We start from the raw sequence: 15,454 nt of genomic DNA, 5'->3' as shown, positions 1-15,454 counted from the left end.
TTTTATATATTGTGACTTGGATAGAGAGTTGTCTCATTGGCACTCATACCACATCTTCCTGTATCTAAATATCAAAAAATTATCTAAAAGCCAACATAAACTGAATTGCACATCTTTAAATTTATTAACACACTTTCTGGACAATTTACATACTCTGGATTATTAATGTTAATTACAAATAAAGAGTACCCTACTTTCCTTGCCTGCTTTGCCTCTAGCCCAACTGGCCTTCGCTTCCACTCACTTTAATATATATATTTGTAACAATGTAACCATGACTCTTTAAGCAACCAGGCAAAACAATATTGAATATACTTTTCTTTGAAATAGTTGTAAGGACTATTATTTTGAAAAATCCTACCAGTATTTGATGAAAAGTGGGTGTACATGAACAAATGAAAGACTGTTTTTGTCCCCATGTTTATTGAAATTGAACAATTGTGTTTAAGATTTTAAAGAATCAATGACAATCACAATAAACATTAAGTTTCAAGTTCATGTTAAACTAACTTAACCAAAAATTTAAACCTAAAATACATTAACACATTTCTATCTTCAGTGAATCCAAAAATTGAGATCAAAACCTTTTTTTCACATAAAGTTTAAAGAGAAAACATTATGATAAACATGTGTTCTAAATTTCAAATAAATGTGACCTCAACTTTTATCTTACTTGACCAAAAACCTGAGTGACATGCACAATCTTATTGTAATGCTCAATGAACCATCAAAATCTGGGTCAAAACAAAACTTTGTAGAAAAAAATTAGAAGTTCATGTCATTATGAACATGTGTACTAAGTTTCAGGTTGACGTGTTGACTACTTCATGGTAAAATACTTAGACCAAAACTTACAGCTGACAAGGGACAGACTCACAAACAGTGAAACATCTTCCAGAGGTGGGGTACAAAAAGACTGTTGCAACAATCCAATACCATAATAATATATGACTATATAAACTTTGCAGTTGTATAAAACTTCATTTTTATTTGTAAACCATTACACTATACTTCTTCACACAAAATAAACACATTTCTCTTTTCATATTAGGTTTAATTATAGCTGCAAGCCTTGACAAATCTTTCTGCTTCAAAATAACATCAGTATGTTTTAATCTGCATTTGAGCCCTTGTCTTGGGCTAGCTCCATATTTCATGTTCATAGCTCAAAAGCTATAATTGATCATTCTACATAGCTGAATTAATCATGTGTTGAGCATGCTATCAAAGTCTGGTGTACAAACAAGTCTATGTTTTATGTGTCCTAATACACTCAAATTGCCACTGTCTTCTGTTGTGTGGATGGAAACAACATCCTAGAAAAAAATGAAATGTATAATAAGTTGAATAACAGTGCAAGTAGTAAATACTTTTAAACGATATGAGAAATTTCACCTCATTGGAGTCATTGCACTATGTTGTGTGTACTTACAAAAACTTTTAGAGGAGACGACTGAAAATATAGATAACCAGTCAGTGACTATTGGAATTCATTTGTATAACCCAACAAGAGGCACTGAAAATCAACATTTCAGGGGCACTAACTCCAAAAAGAGTTGTGAAACTTAAGAGATCTAGATATTTCTTGTCGTGCTGATCATTTTTGAAGTCTAGATCATATATCTTAATAATATTAAACAGCAAAAACTTTGAAAACTGGATATTTCAGTGGCAATAACGTCAACACAATAAGTGCTAAAAATTGGGGGAAGTATTCTCCATTATGACAATCCATATAAATATTTAAATGAATTTACTCCTATTAAATGAACTGATCATGTATTGTTGTAAAATTGTTACACAGAACTTATTTGATTATGAAAAGTCATAACCTTTTGTATATTTACCTGTAAAAAGCCACATTTGGTTCCCATGGAGACATCCATTGTTATATTTCCTATCACCAGTTGTGTCTTGCCAGATTTTCTAATGATCAACTTGCCAACAGCTCCTTCAGAGAAATCAGATAACCTCTGTGTTTGCGTTTGTGTTTCTTCTTCTTCCTGATACAAAAAAAAAGCTTTTGATTAATTTTGGACCATTTTTTCAAGGACTGAAATTTAGAATCTTAATAAAATAATCAACACTAAAATTTCCGGTAAAACCTAGTTTGATCAGAATGGAAAAGCTGTCAGTGTCCATGCAAAAACTTGTAGGTTAAAGGGCAAAACATAAGCAGCTGCATCCTTAAAAAGGTCTATATTGTTATACTGTCATTAAATAATGCACTTTAAAAACCAATTAAATTTTTAAGCCAAATCACATACACCATTCTTCTTTCTATTGACACACAAATTACATACACATTTGTGTGTTCATTTATTTTCATTGGTACCAATTTTAATGGATTAAGAAACCTCTACTTCCATAAATATGGGAATTCATGATGTTGCAGAAATCTGCATACAAGCCTATAGAACATTTGTAATTGATTGAACATTTAAGTTCATGGTGTAACTATTCTTAGAAATCAGTGATATTGAGATTCCATGACCAATACTTAATCCACAGTACTGTTGATTCATTGTAATTCTTTGGAATCCAACTTTAATGGATTTTATGTGTACATGCTTATAGGCATACTTTGAAAAAATACTAGAAATGAAATATGCATGATTTTACAATTTTCTTCAATCCAGGAAAAATTAGTACCCATGAATATCCATTAATAATTAGTAAAGTAATCATATATTTAAAGGTAAAACAATTATCTTTACTTTTCCTTCTTCATCTGTTTGGGCTCTATTTACTGGGTTACCGGGCATACAATCTGGAAACTGGAAAAATAACATCTCTCCTGAATCTAGAACAGACAAGTTTGGAATTATGTGTACAGTTTGGAAATTGCAGAACAGATTGCATGTGTCAATTAATAGAAATCAAAGTGCTTGTAAGCACTGAATGGTAAAGATTGCTTCAATTTATCAGTGGGAAGTAAAATTAAATATTGCATTGGTTGTAGTTGATTTAACAGCAATTCAAGACAAAGGAAGATAACTCAATTTTTTTTTAAAGATGACTTTAACATTGACATCATTTATATACTTAGAACAAGTATTAGATTCATGCACCTTGCAAAAGTTAAGTAATTTTCTTGACAAGTGTAACATCATTTTGTGCCTTGAATATCTGAGCATATATAACATCACTAAATTTCTGGAAATGTTAATGGATAGATGTATAGAATGTTATGATCAATGCACTGTATTTTGTGTATCAAATAGTGATAAGTCTTGTAAGATTTAGATATCATGTCAGTCCCATAAGGTTTTGATTGCAATTCATGAAATCTTTACCTAAAAAGGTATGAAAAATACTATGGTATGAAGTGGCCTGGAAAAAAGATCTGTTAAAAAAAGGCTTGGAGTGAGACCTCAGAACTTCCTTTGATCTATCGAACAAAGGTATGACTGAAATTCCAAGTATAAATCTTAATAGATAATACAACAGAATACCCTCTTGAACAGGTTCCCAGGATTTTAAAAATGGTTAGGAATGAAAAGTTGGCTGTAGCTAGATGTGGAAGGAGATGAGCAAATACTGAAAACTGATAAAACTGGAGGATATCAATGGGAGCTCTAAATAACAAATGTGAAGGTGTATTCAATTGAAAATAGTGTTTACAAATGGAATGCAGACATTTTTGATGTAACACTAATTCATCCATAAAATCCAAGCAGTTTGAATTTCAGAGAGCGGAAACAATATTTGACTGATGAGTCTTTAGTAAACATACAACACGTCTGGTGACTGGTGCACATAATTTTAACCCAGGTGTCTATGATGAGTTCATTTTCAGATGGTTTTAGAGTTCTTTGTGCATTATAACAGAAGAATGATAGAAACACATAACTTAATTTAATGAATCTTCCAATTGAATAACTGGTACTAATGACAATCCTGTATCAAAAAACCTAGTACATGTCAAACTTATTATAATTAACAAACCCGTTTTTGTAAGGGCCTCTAAAACACCATCTGCAAGTTTAGATTTTGGACTTTGATGTGCATCAATCATTTCTTCATCTGCATCTGGATCATCTAAAAAATGTAAACCAGTATATTAATGCTATTCCTTAGATATTATTTACAGATTTTAAACTGTAAATGCAGATATTATTGCAATTTTTTAAGAATGGACAAAACTGTGAAATTAATAATTGCTATTTCATTAAAATCTGCATACAAAGATATATGTTTCTATTCAAAATATGAGTTCTTATTTCAATACTTCCACCAATCATAATGATAAGAACCTTACATTAATTTCTGAATTTACAATACTTATACTGTTAAGTCTGGTGTCAAAACACATCTATTGCCAGAAAAAAAACTTAATATCACACATGTACATTTGAGAAATATGATGGGCATACTCAGGATCATGACATGTCAATATATAAATAAAGCCTGATTATTGGTTGACACAATTCTAGATTTTTACATGCTAGCTCAACATGTAACATACTGGAGGAAGATATGTTTCACTCATGACTACAAAGTAATCATTGATTCTGATCAACAAAATATTCGAATATAAAATATATACTGACCTTTAACCTCAACAGGTTTCTCTTCAAGTTTCAGGTTTAATTTAGATAGTGGAAGATGGACAGGTTCCATATATTTATCTCTCTTCTCCTTAGAATCTATAAACTACAACACAAATAAATTCAAAATATATTATAAATTGTTTCTATATCATACCAAATGTCCTGAAAATAAAACCCACTTTTAAAACAAAATATTGTCGTAAATTTTATTATATGTTTGTTTTAAATTTGTTTAAAAAAAATATTGTGTATTCTGATTCATCCAATTTCATATATTTTTGTAAATAAGAGTGCAGTTAGATGGACAATCCCAAAAAATTGATGAATCCTGCTTACTGTATAACTAGGTAATACATAGGTATCCCACAAAATTTTGAAAAGATTTATTGTAAATAACAAATATTTTCAAGTTTAGACAGTAGTTAAGTGAGGTTATCCCTGGATTCCATGTACATTTCTGGAATAAATACTGATATATTTGCTGACATTTGATTGATACTGTACATTGATTAATTTTCATGGATACCATTTTTAACCGGATTTTTGTGACAAAAATGTCGGTTATTGATTTGGGGATGTACGGCGGGCAGCCGGTCGTTCGGGCGGGCGGCAATCAAATGTTGTCCGTGCATTAACTCATGAACCGTTCAACCAAAGCTTTTAAAATTTTAATATGTTGTTACTGACAACTAAATGAAGGTCAAGTTTAATAATGGCGATTTTGACTTTTACCGTTCAGGAGTTATGGTTCTTGAAAGATTGAAAAATAGAGTTTCCAGTCATGTCCGTGCATTTACATATGAACTGTTCTACCAAAGCTTCCCAAATTTTAATATGTTGTTACTGATGACAAAATGGAGGTCAAGTTCAATAATGACGATTTTGACTTTTACCGTTCAGGAGTTATGGTTCTTGAAAGATTGAAAAATGGTGTTTCCAGTCGTTTCCGTGCATTTACGCATGAACTGTTCTACCAAAGCTTCCCAAATTTTAATATGTTGTTACTGATGACAAAATGGAGGTCAAGTTCAATAATGACGATTTTGACTTTTACCGTTTAGGAGTTATGGTTCTTGAAAGATTGAAAAATGGTGTTTCCAGTCGTGTCCGTGCATTTTCTCATGAACCATTCAACCAAAGCTTTTGAAATTTTTATATGTTGTTACAGATGACAAAATAGAGGTCAAGTTCAATAATGACGATTTTGACTTTTACCGTTCAGGAGTTATGGTTCTTGAAAGATCGTAAAATGGCGTTTTCATTCACGTTGTTGCATTTACTCATGAACCATTCAATCTAAGCTTTTCAAATTTTAATATGTTGATACTGATAACAAAATGGAGGTCAAATTTGATATTGACGATTTTCACTTTAACTATTCATCAGTAATGGTTCTTGTGATATTGCCAGGACACAAATAAATGTTAATAAATCCGGTTTGCTGTCGTTGTGACAGCCTCTTGTTCATTAATTAAGGACAAATTATATTTTCGTGATACTTGATTTAGTAATTTTGACAAATTCTGCAAACAAACATTAAACAAATCAATAAGTACTGTGTTAAAACTATGGTTTTCCACCAGACCTGCCAACTTTTAAAAATCTCCATGGGGAATTTTACTGCATGACCAGATTTTAAAGGGTTACATTTTTTGCGGCGTTTCTGTGTGCACTGTTTTTTACTCTTGAAATAGTCTCATATCGCTTCTTTTTTCTTTTGGTATACTAATGATGAGCTAGAAAGCCTTGATTTCTTTTTTTGCATGATTCTTGTACTTATTAATTGACAAAATAACTTAAAAAATCTCAAAAAATTGGGATGATACCGCCAAAACCGTGATAGTTGGAAGGTCTGTACCACCACACACAAAATCTATTTAATATCACACCTCGTAAATATCTATGGACCTACAGTACTCTTTGAAGGTTTCTCTAAATCTCAGTCAACAATTTAGAAGAAATGCTGACAGAAGAAAAAAATAGAATAGAAAAATGTAGGCAATCAAAGAGACACAAAGATAAAAATTTACTGCCATTTTAGTGAGCAGGGGTATCACAATGGAAATTTGATTGTTTCAGTCAGTAGCTGACTTCAATGTTAACCATTGGTTGTACCCATTAATACTTACATCATCCCTAAGCAAGAAATCCAAAACTTGTTTAGTATCTTCTTGTACTTCTGTTTTTGATATAGTCTGCCCACTTGAAGACTTTGAATTGAATCTACCTCCAACTGATCCTTCACCTCTGTTTGCCCCTGATGCTAAATAGAAAAATCTCATCTTCAAATTTCAAGAAAAGTAAACTATTATTCACTCTGATCATAATTTTGTTGCCAGTTATTCATTTGCATGTATGTAATCAATTTTGATGTACTATCATTTTTTTTTTTCATTTTAATCTATTTGCGTAGATTTATTTTGTTTAGTTTTGGATCAGCTCTTACCTGAAAATTGAGTCATTTCTTTGTTCATTTTATCTTATTGAAAAACACAATGGTGACCAGTGGCGGATCTAAGGGGGGGGGGGGGGGGTTCCGGGGGTTGGAACCCCCCCTTTTTTTGGCCTATCAATGCATTTGAATGGGAGCAGATAGTTGGAACCCCCCCTTTACTCTGGGTTGGGAACCCACCCTTTTTTAAATCGCTGGATCCGTCACTGGGTGACAGACGCAAACCAAAAGTCTGATATTCATTTACCTTTATTTGTTTTTTAATAAAAAGACTGGATCATTAACTTTGTATTAGATTGATTTGATTTTTGGTGTTTTGACACCACTTTTAAGCACCGTTTTAGGTTATTTCATGGCGTGGAGGAAGCTGTAGTGCCTAAAGAAAACCACAGACCTTCGATTGGTAAACTGACAATCCTAGTCAATTAAGATTGAAGTCGAATGCAACTTTGTATTAGATCTTACCTTTGGACACATTTTTAGTAGAAGGTCCTTGTTCCTCAAATATAGAGTGTGTATGGATAATATTTTGACCTTTATATTTCCTTTGAGAATTGTCAAAACTTTTCTCTTTGCCAGATCTCCCCTTTTTCTCTTTTTCAACTTTTGGTTTAACATCACCTTGGTCTTGCCTTAAATATGAAAAATCAACTTTTAAAACAAATGTTATGTACAGCAACTGTTCATACAATAAAAAAGTTTCCCTAATTCTTACACTATTTATCATTTCCCTAACCTGTTGATTATTTTAATTTAATCAACATGTGGCTCGCTTGATCTTAGTTTGTCATTGGTCAAAATTAGATTATGACGTCTAATTTTCTTGCTTTCCTCTTTATTTCCTATTGTGACAGCATAAAAAAGGCAACCATGCCTCATGACATTGCATAGAAAGAACACAACATTTTACAGATCGTACGAAAAGAAAGATTATGATTGTCTGCATATCATCTATAATTCATTGGAGAACTAGATTCCATCATCAAATCTCTTGCAATACAATATTTAGCCACTATTGACAGTTAAATTTTAAATATTTATAATGCTTGGTGAGCCTCATATTTTAAATTTGAAAATTGAACTGTCCTGAGTGAATAAATATTGTATTACACTCGATGCTGTGGTAGAATCTATATTTAACATGATTAGATAACTGTACAAATCGATCGCTAAGGCATTCTTGACCACAGAAAGTATATCCTTTTAACTGGTATTGTAGAGCTAAGTATTTTAACTAAACTGATATTTCTTTTAGATTATTCTATGTATATTTTATAATGCCATTGATTGAAATTAAATCCTTGAAGGTTGAACTCTTAGTAAACAGCACATAATGATGTTCCTGTCCTCCTTATTGTTTTTTTTTTTTTACTTCAAATACCTCTTTTTTTTGTCTTTTAATTAATTTGATGTTATGCTGTATAGACTCCAGTCCTGTCTATTTTAAAAGCCTGTGTGTTGACCTCTAGATATTCTTTTTTTTTCAGTATGGCCAAGTTGCTACTTTACTAAGGTGCAACATCTCCTTTAATTTATGTTTTATTAACAAATTAAACAATCACTGTGGGGTTGAAACAAGCAATCATATAAATGAATAATGTTTTACCTACTACAATATATCATAACTATACAGTTTTCTGTTTAATCATCAGGTTAACAATTAATGTAATTCTTTCCAACAATAACAATTATATATACAATATTAGGTCAATGAAAGAAAAATATAAACTTTTTTGTATGAGGCTGAGAAACTGGGGAAGAGCGAGGTTCTACCGAGCCCTTCCCCAGTTTTGTGCCGAGTACAAAAACGTTTATAGTTTTATAACATTGACCTAATATTGTTTTTATACTGCATTTTAAACTAATACATTGAAAGCTTTTTAAATCGTAACACAAATGTCACACTTATTTTCATCCCTTAATGAACCCCTGATTGTGGAGAAAGTGTTCCATGATGAAATTGACATTATACAAAATAAAGCTTTGTACTATATTTCGGAAATAACACAACTAGTTGCAGTATAAAAATAAATGCAAAAATTCTAGAACATAGCAGCTTCTATGGATTCAGAAACAAACGGTTTAACTGCTTATATTTACTTGAATTGATCTGTTTTCTTATCCTTTTGCTCAGCTGGTTTCCGTACAGGAATTGTGGGTGCAAATACTTTCTTAGGAATTCCTCCAAGAGTTAAGTCTCTAGGTCCTTTTAAAGAGGGTAATCTGCAATTGAAGCAAAACGAATATTGTGGAACCTCAAACAGTTATCAATGACATCAACATAGTTTTATACATGTAAACAAAACAAAAGATAGCAGAGAATATTAGTTACCTATACAAACTTTTGTTAAATATAAATGGAGATTCATTATGCAGATTTTTGTGAAAACCATTTAAACCCATTTAAGTACTCTGTCAAGAAACTTTTATCTAACACATTTGCTTAAAGAAATACTGAAAATAAGCTAGTCAAGTTGTCTTTATTTAAGTTTCATGAACAAAGCAATTTGTGAAAAATAACAGATATTTTAAAAGTGGAACTATAGACAGATTGGTACTCCCAGTGTCAAATTATCAATGTGCTGGTATAATTCAAAATGTGAGTGCTAAGGTTAAAGTTACTTACTGCAGGTCATGTGAAAACAACCCATAAACAAATGGCATTTTTACTGGACACTGCATTCTATAGTATCTAAAGCTCACATTTTAATTTGTCATATGGGTTGTTTTTTGTGTGTTTAATTTTACCAGTCATATGAAAACTAATTAAAAATGCACTTTAATAAATGAAATGAAAATACTTGTTTTAAATAAAGTGTGGTACCTACATTTTTGTACGTTGTGCAAATCTTCTGTATACAATAAGAGAGTTATGATGATAATATTATAAACCTCACTACAAATCTGTTAAATAGTTATAATACCTTGCTCCTTTTCCTAATGGAGTTCCTCTTCTATCAATTAACCCTCTAGGAAGATCTGGTGTATCTCTGCCTTCTGCCATATCTCAACTCTGAAAATGAAAATGAAACTAATTTTACAGAACTCTGTGAATTGTACAGCCATGATATGAAAGGCTTAGGATCCATTTTTTAAAAGTAAAAAACAATTTCCATGAAAGGTTTCTTTATTTGTGTAGGAAAGCTTGTTCTACATACACTTCATACAGAATTGAGAAATGTAAAACTGTCAATTATCCCTAATGGGCAAAGAATTTATTATGAACAAAAATGTTCAGGTGTGTGTGTACAACTATCGGCACTGTTAGTACATAACTACATATATATACAAAGTATTTGCCAACTTGTCACAGGTTAGAGCTTGATTGGTGAGTTGATTTTGTCAAAATAATTCACAAAACTCTAAAAAAGCCTTATTTATTATCCCTTTTTTAATGGCAATAAACCAACTTAAACATGAATACAAAATAATTCAACAAAAAGCCTTTGAAAGGCCAGAGAATCAGAGCTACAGTGTAAAGGTGTGGGATGTGAAAATGAAAGGGGTGAACACGAATTGGATATGATATCCCTATATTAATAGCAATACACCAACTAAAACATGAATACAAAATAATTCCACAAAAAGCATTGGAAATGCCAGAGAAAAAGGAGCCAAAAAATGCATAGTCATCAGAATAACGCAGAAGAACAAAGAAGTGAGAGATACATCATATAAACTCTATAGACATACACTAGACAATGTTGATGCAAGCAAATACTTAGGCGTAAGTATCAGCAACAACCTATCTTGGAATAGACACATTGATAATATTGTAGGCAAAGGAAATAGAACATTGGCAACCAAAGTGGTTGAATCCAAATAATTATCTAGTCAACATATACTGTTTAAAATCCATCAAACTTATTAATTTATTGTTCTTTAATGGTCATTTCTATGCTTTTTTCCGTTTTTATGCCCCCGCCAAAGGAAATAGAACATTGAACCACATATACCGGTACATGGCAAGATCTGCAATTTTTTAATTTACAAAAGCGACACAACCCAAGAACAGCCAAAGTGACCCCACTCAAATTCAAACTTGATCTGTGTTTGGTGGTAATAAGCTTTATATACAATTTTTATGACACTTGGGTGAAGCAAACTCAAGTTAGAGTGACAGGAAGGCAAATTTAGCAAATTTTTTTCATTTTCACTGTGGCGTGGCATAAAAACGGAAAAAAAGCATAGAAATAACCATTAAAGAATGATAAATTAATAAGTTTGATGGATTTTAAACAGTATATGTTGACTAGATAATTATTTGGATTCAACCACTTTGTTTGGGATTTATCCAAAGAAATCTGAAAGATTGCACAAAACCAGTAAAAGCAGCAGCATATACAGCCATGGTAAGACCTTTAGTGGAATATGCCTGCACAGTTTGGAATCCATTGAGCCAAAAAAAGATTAAATCATTAGAACAAGTTCAAAAAAGAGCAGCAAGATTTGTTCAAAATAATTACTCAGACCGAACACCTGACTGTGTAACACACAGGGTTAAACAATTACAGTGGGAAAGCCTGGAAGAATGTAGAAAAACCAACAGACTACATGTATGTATGCTTTTTAAAATTCAGCATGGGCTTATCGATATAGATAGACAACAATATCTAATACTCAATGACAGCCAGACCAGAGGTACATTGTAGAGGCGGATTTGACCAGGGAAGAACAATCAAAGAGCTGATAGCTCTGAGGTGGAAGAAGGTGAATAAAAGGTAACTTGAATTACCATAAAAGCAGCCCCACTAACCCAGGCTGCTTTGTTCCATTTATTGTTTTTGAGATACAAAAAAACTAAATATCACTAAAATAAAATTTTGAATCAAAACCAAAAAGTATACAGATCTTTAGATTAATATAACAAAGAAGTGTGTAACGTTTTAAGCAATACTCATAAATTGTTTTTGTAACTATACAAATCCTTGCTTGTTTAGTAAACAAATTAATATCCATTTAGACCATTATTTACATTTTCACACATGTAAACTAATTTGGCTATAAATAGATCAAAGCATGTCTGTGTAGAATCTCTAATCTAAAATCGTAATTGTTATAATTCTATTTCTTTAAATAATCAAATTTAAATTTAAGAAAATAATCATGATTGATAAAATAGTATTGCATAAAGTTTACGTTTTCGGAAGACTATTTATGTTTAGGTCATGGTTCTAGAGGCTTCTTCACATATTTGTAAACAAACCAATATGGCTGCCACACGTGATTACCTTCGCACATGTGAAACAAATATTTCTGACAAAAGTCAGATTTCTCTTGTCAAAAGGGATTCATATTTATATTGCAATAAATTATTCAGAAGGATGTACATTCAGTTTAGATTATATTTCTTATTCTATGAGCATTTAGAGTTTAATCAAAATTCTCCCAACAGCAACGTACTGCTCTTGTCAACTGAGTCTTGAATAATTTTATGAATAGATTCAAACCATTTAAAGAAGAAAGGCATCTTATTCACATTACAAAGGAAAACAATGAATAAAGACAACAATTTAATAAGAAATAGATCCTTTTATTTATTAAAAACAAAATTTTCTTGTCTGCAAATTCGTAACTTCAAGGGCGAACATGTAAACAGGGCGAGTTGTCCCGATACCAAATTCACGCGGTGTCAGGAATTAGAAGTTGTTATGAAATTGTAATACACAGAAACGAATGCGGCATACGAAGAATTCAATGATTTTAAAGTCGGCACCATTGGCCTTCAGAAGACTTGAAGTCTGCTTCCACCAAAAACTGACACCTATGGACAGTCATTCTTCCCAAAGACCATCAGGGATTGGAATCAACTTCCAGCTAAAACAACATCGGCTGACTCGATAGAGAGATTCAGAGCTGCTCTGAAAGCAGGCTCTGGAAGGAAGTGAACAGCATAGAATGTATATAACTTTAATTGTAAATTGGCAAACGTTTTAAATGTAAATAACTTTGAAAAGACTTGCTGCCTTCCCCGGCACTGCGCTAAGTTTTCGCGGGACCATACACATTCAATATGAATTTAGTTCCTTACTTGGAAGAAGACATTGTACTGATGTGAGAGCGAAAATGAAAGGGGTGAACATGAATTGGAGTGAATATGATTTTTGGGAGAACAGACCCAGATTTGGGGGGGGGGGGGGGGATAGTCACTGTGTGACCTGATGTCTCTTAATTTTAAAATAATATATGAACATTAAAAAAATTTCTAACTATGTTAAATTTTGCTTAAAACCTAACAGGTGACATGGGGCAATATTTTTAACACAACATTTTACTGAGTAAGGGGCACCTTACAGGAGTAGACTGCAGTGTGACTTTTTGTATTACTAAATACACCTTATCCCTATTTGTCCACCATTACTGGACACCAAACAGGTTCCTGTAAAATCTTGAAGTCATAATACAAAATATCTGATGCCACAATGGAAAAGTGATTGTTGTTTGAGTCAAAAGTGGACAGATTCTGGGTCAGTCAGGAAATAGTGATAAGGTGTATTATTTACTAGAGTACTGTTGTTTAAAATAGCTTTTAAATTTAGTGCTTTAGTATAAACATTATTATAAGAAACATTCAACATAGTGAAATTTTATATTGTTCTGTTATCTGGTTATTGTAACTTGTTATAACATATCTTGAACTATGATGAATAAAAATTTGAAAACCCCTTACAATCAAGGATTTACTTACTATACAAATCCTTGTTACAATTTATCTTCTATTATTATCTGGCAGGTACAATGAAGTAAAAAATGGTTATTATGTGTTTAAAGGTATGGAATCATTGTTCTTTTAACAAAAAAAGAAGATATTCAGAACATTAAAAAAAGCATTGCGTACAACGATTAAAAGGTCGATAAAAAGTTATGAGACCCAAACTTCAGGTGCAAATCTCCAGTTGTGACTTGACAACTCTGTCACCTGTATGGAGTAGTAAGTTTAAAATAATTGAATATAAGTTGAGAATGTTAAAATTTTCCAATCTTACAGTACAAAAATACCATTATTTCATAAATCATGTAGGAAAGAACCATAATTCTGTAAACAGGTCAGTAAAATAAACAATGGCAGGGCAAGCCTAAAAGAAAAACTTTTATCATTGAAATTCTCCAATTTAAAATTACAAATATCAAAATTTTCAGTGCTTATAACAAATACTGTTCATAATTAGATGTATCAGTTACCTGAAACTTTAAATGGTACCAAATAAATATGATTTAGGCAAAATATTGAAATCCAGATACAATCCGTGGAGGTTTTTTTTTTTGGAATGGGGAAAGAAACTCCGGTTCACGCATCTGTTTACTTTTCACTGTTCCTCCTATCTAAGGAGCACTCCCGAAGGATAATTAAAAAGTTTTTGAACGTATATGAATATTTTCAGACTAAGTTTATTATTTATTTGTTCAATTTTGTGGCATTAAGAGTAATCCTTTGCAGTCACTCATAGACCAGATAACACCTTTTTATATAGGGTGTTCTGTTCTGTACAGATATTTTCCTCCGTTATATATTGGAGCACTCCCACTTGGGATATATGGGTTTAAAATATTTACACAGTGTGGTGGGGTGCTTTAGTTTGAGAACTTTATATACAGGTGTGAATTTTAAAAAAAACTAGTGTTAAAAGATTAAAATTAAAATGAAAGATATATCTTTATCTTTTTATTGTCAAATCATATATTAATTTTACATACAGTGGCTGAACAGAAGAAGTCTTTTTATTGATAAATTATTGTGTATTGGATTAATCATTCTTTGAGTATAATATTATGCGGTTAAGAATACTATTATATGTGACTCCATTGGAGATGTGCATATATTGGCAGAAACTATTTTAATACAGATAAGCCATTGTTTGCAAGTGATATTCTTATGCTCTTACATATTAGACATTGATAAGCATTAGAACTATTATGTAGATGCTTGTGTGTGTATAGATTATCTGGTTTTCTACATATTAATATGGTATAAAAAATATCAGGCACTTTCCACAATGAAATCCTTTATTTCCTGTGAGCACAGCGAAAGAGCAAAAAAGTTTTACATTGTGTCAAGCAGTAACCATTTTCTCATAATGAATTCATCAAAATGCAAACGTATGGTCAACAGAACAAAATACTATAGAATTGGTATGCAAACTAATCCTTCCAATCCCAAATTTATTTTCAAGGCAAAATATTTTCTTTTAAGGATTATTTCCTACAAAGCTTTTGCTTTATAAAGAAGCTTGGATCTTCTTTAAATGCATAGGGGCAAATTCAAGTCGAAAAAAGTTGACTTCAGGCTTAACTACTGAGAAAGTCTTTATTTTAAAACTCAACTAGAGGCTCTAAAGAGCCTGTGTCGCTCACCTTGGTCTATGTGAATATTAAACAAAGGACACAGATGGATTCATGACAAAATTGTGTTTTGGTGATGGTGATGTGTTTGCAGATCTTACTTTACTAA

The 15,454-nt window shown here is 31.7% G+C and overlaps 1 protein-coding gene across 1 annotated transcript; it reads right to left on the bottom strand.

The window, feature by feature from the left end:
* Positions 1 to 961: 961 nt before the first annotated feature.
* On the bottom strand, positions 962 to 14,279 carry LOC143045455 (DNA-directed RNA polymerase III subunit RPC4-like). Its single transcript, XM_076217970.1, has 10 exons — positions 14,188 to 14,279; positions 9,930 to 10,018; positions 9,106 to 9,228; positions 7,471 to 7,637; positions 6,683 to 6,816; positions 4,554 to 4,656; positions 3,949 to 4,041; positions 2,718 to 2,803; positions 1,848 to 2,003; positions 962 to 1,316 (listed from the first exon to the last, which is right to left on the bottom strand). The coding sequence occupies exons 2-10, from the start codon at positions 10,007 to 10,009 to the stop codon at positions 1,206 to 1,208; spliced, it is 1,053 nt and encodes a 350-aa protein (XP_076074085.1). The 5' UTR covers positions 10,010 to 10,018; positions 14,188 to 14,279; the 3' UTR covers positions 962 to 1,205.
* Between the last annotated feature and the right edge of the window lie 1,175 nt (positions 14,280 to 15,454).

The sequence above is a fragment of the Mytilus galloprovincialis genome, chromosome 9 (genome assembly GCF_965363235.1).
Source record: "Mytilus galloprovincialis chromosome 9, xbMytGall1.hap1.1, whole genome shotgun sequence".
NCBI lineage: Eukaryota > Metazoa > Mollusca > Bivalvia > Mytilida > Mytilidae > Mytilus > Mytilus galloprovincialis.
This window is presented reverse-complemented; position numbering and strand designations above follow the sequence as displayed.

Coding starts and splice junctions, on each gene's coding strand:
- LOC143045455 (XM_076217970.1), bottom strand. CDS start 10,009: ATGGCAGAAGGCAGAGATACACCAGATCTTCCTAGAGGGTTAATTGAT. Junction 9,229..9,929: donor CCATTAGGAAAAGGAGCAAG/GTATTATAACTA, acceptor CTTCAATTGCAG/ATTACCCTCTTTAAAAGGAC. Junction 2,804..3,948: donor AGAGGCCCTTACAAAAACGG/GTTTGTTAATTA, acceptor TGTCTGTTCTAG/ATTCAGGAGAGATGTTATTT.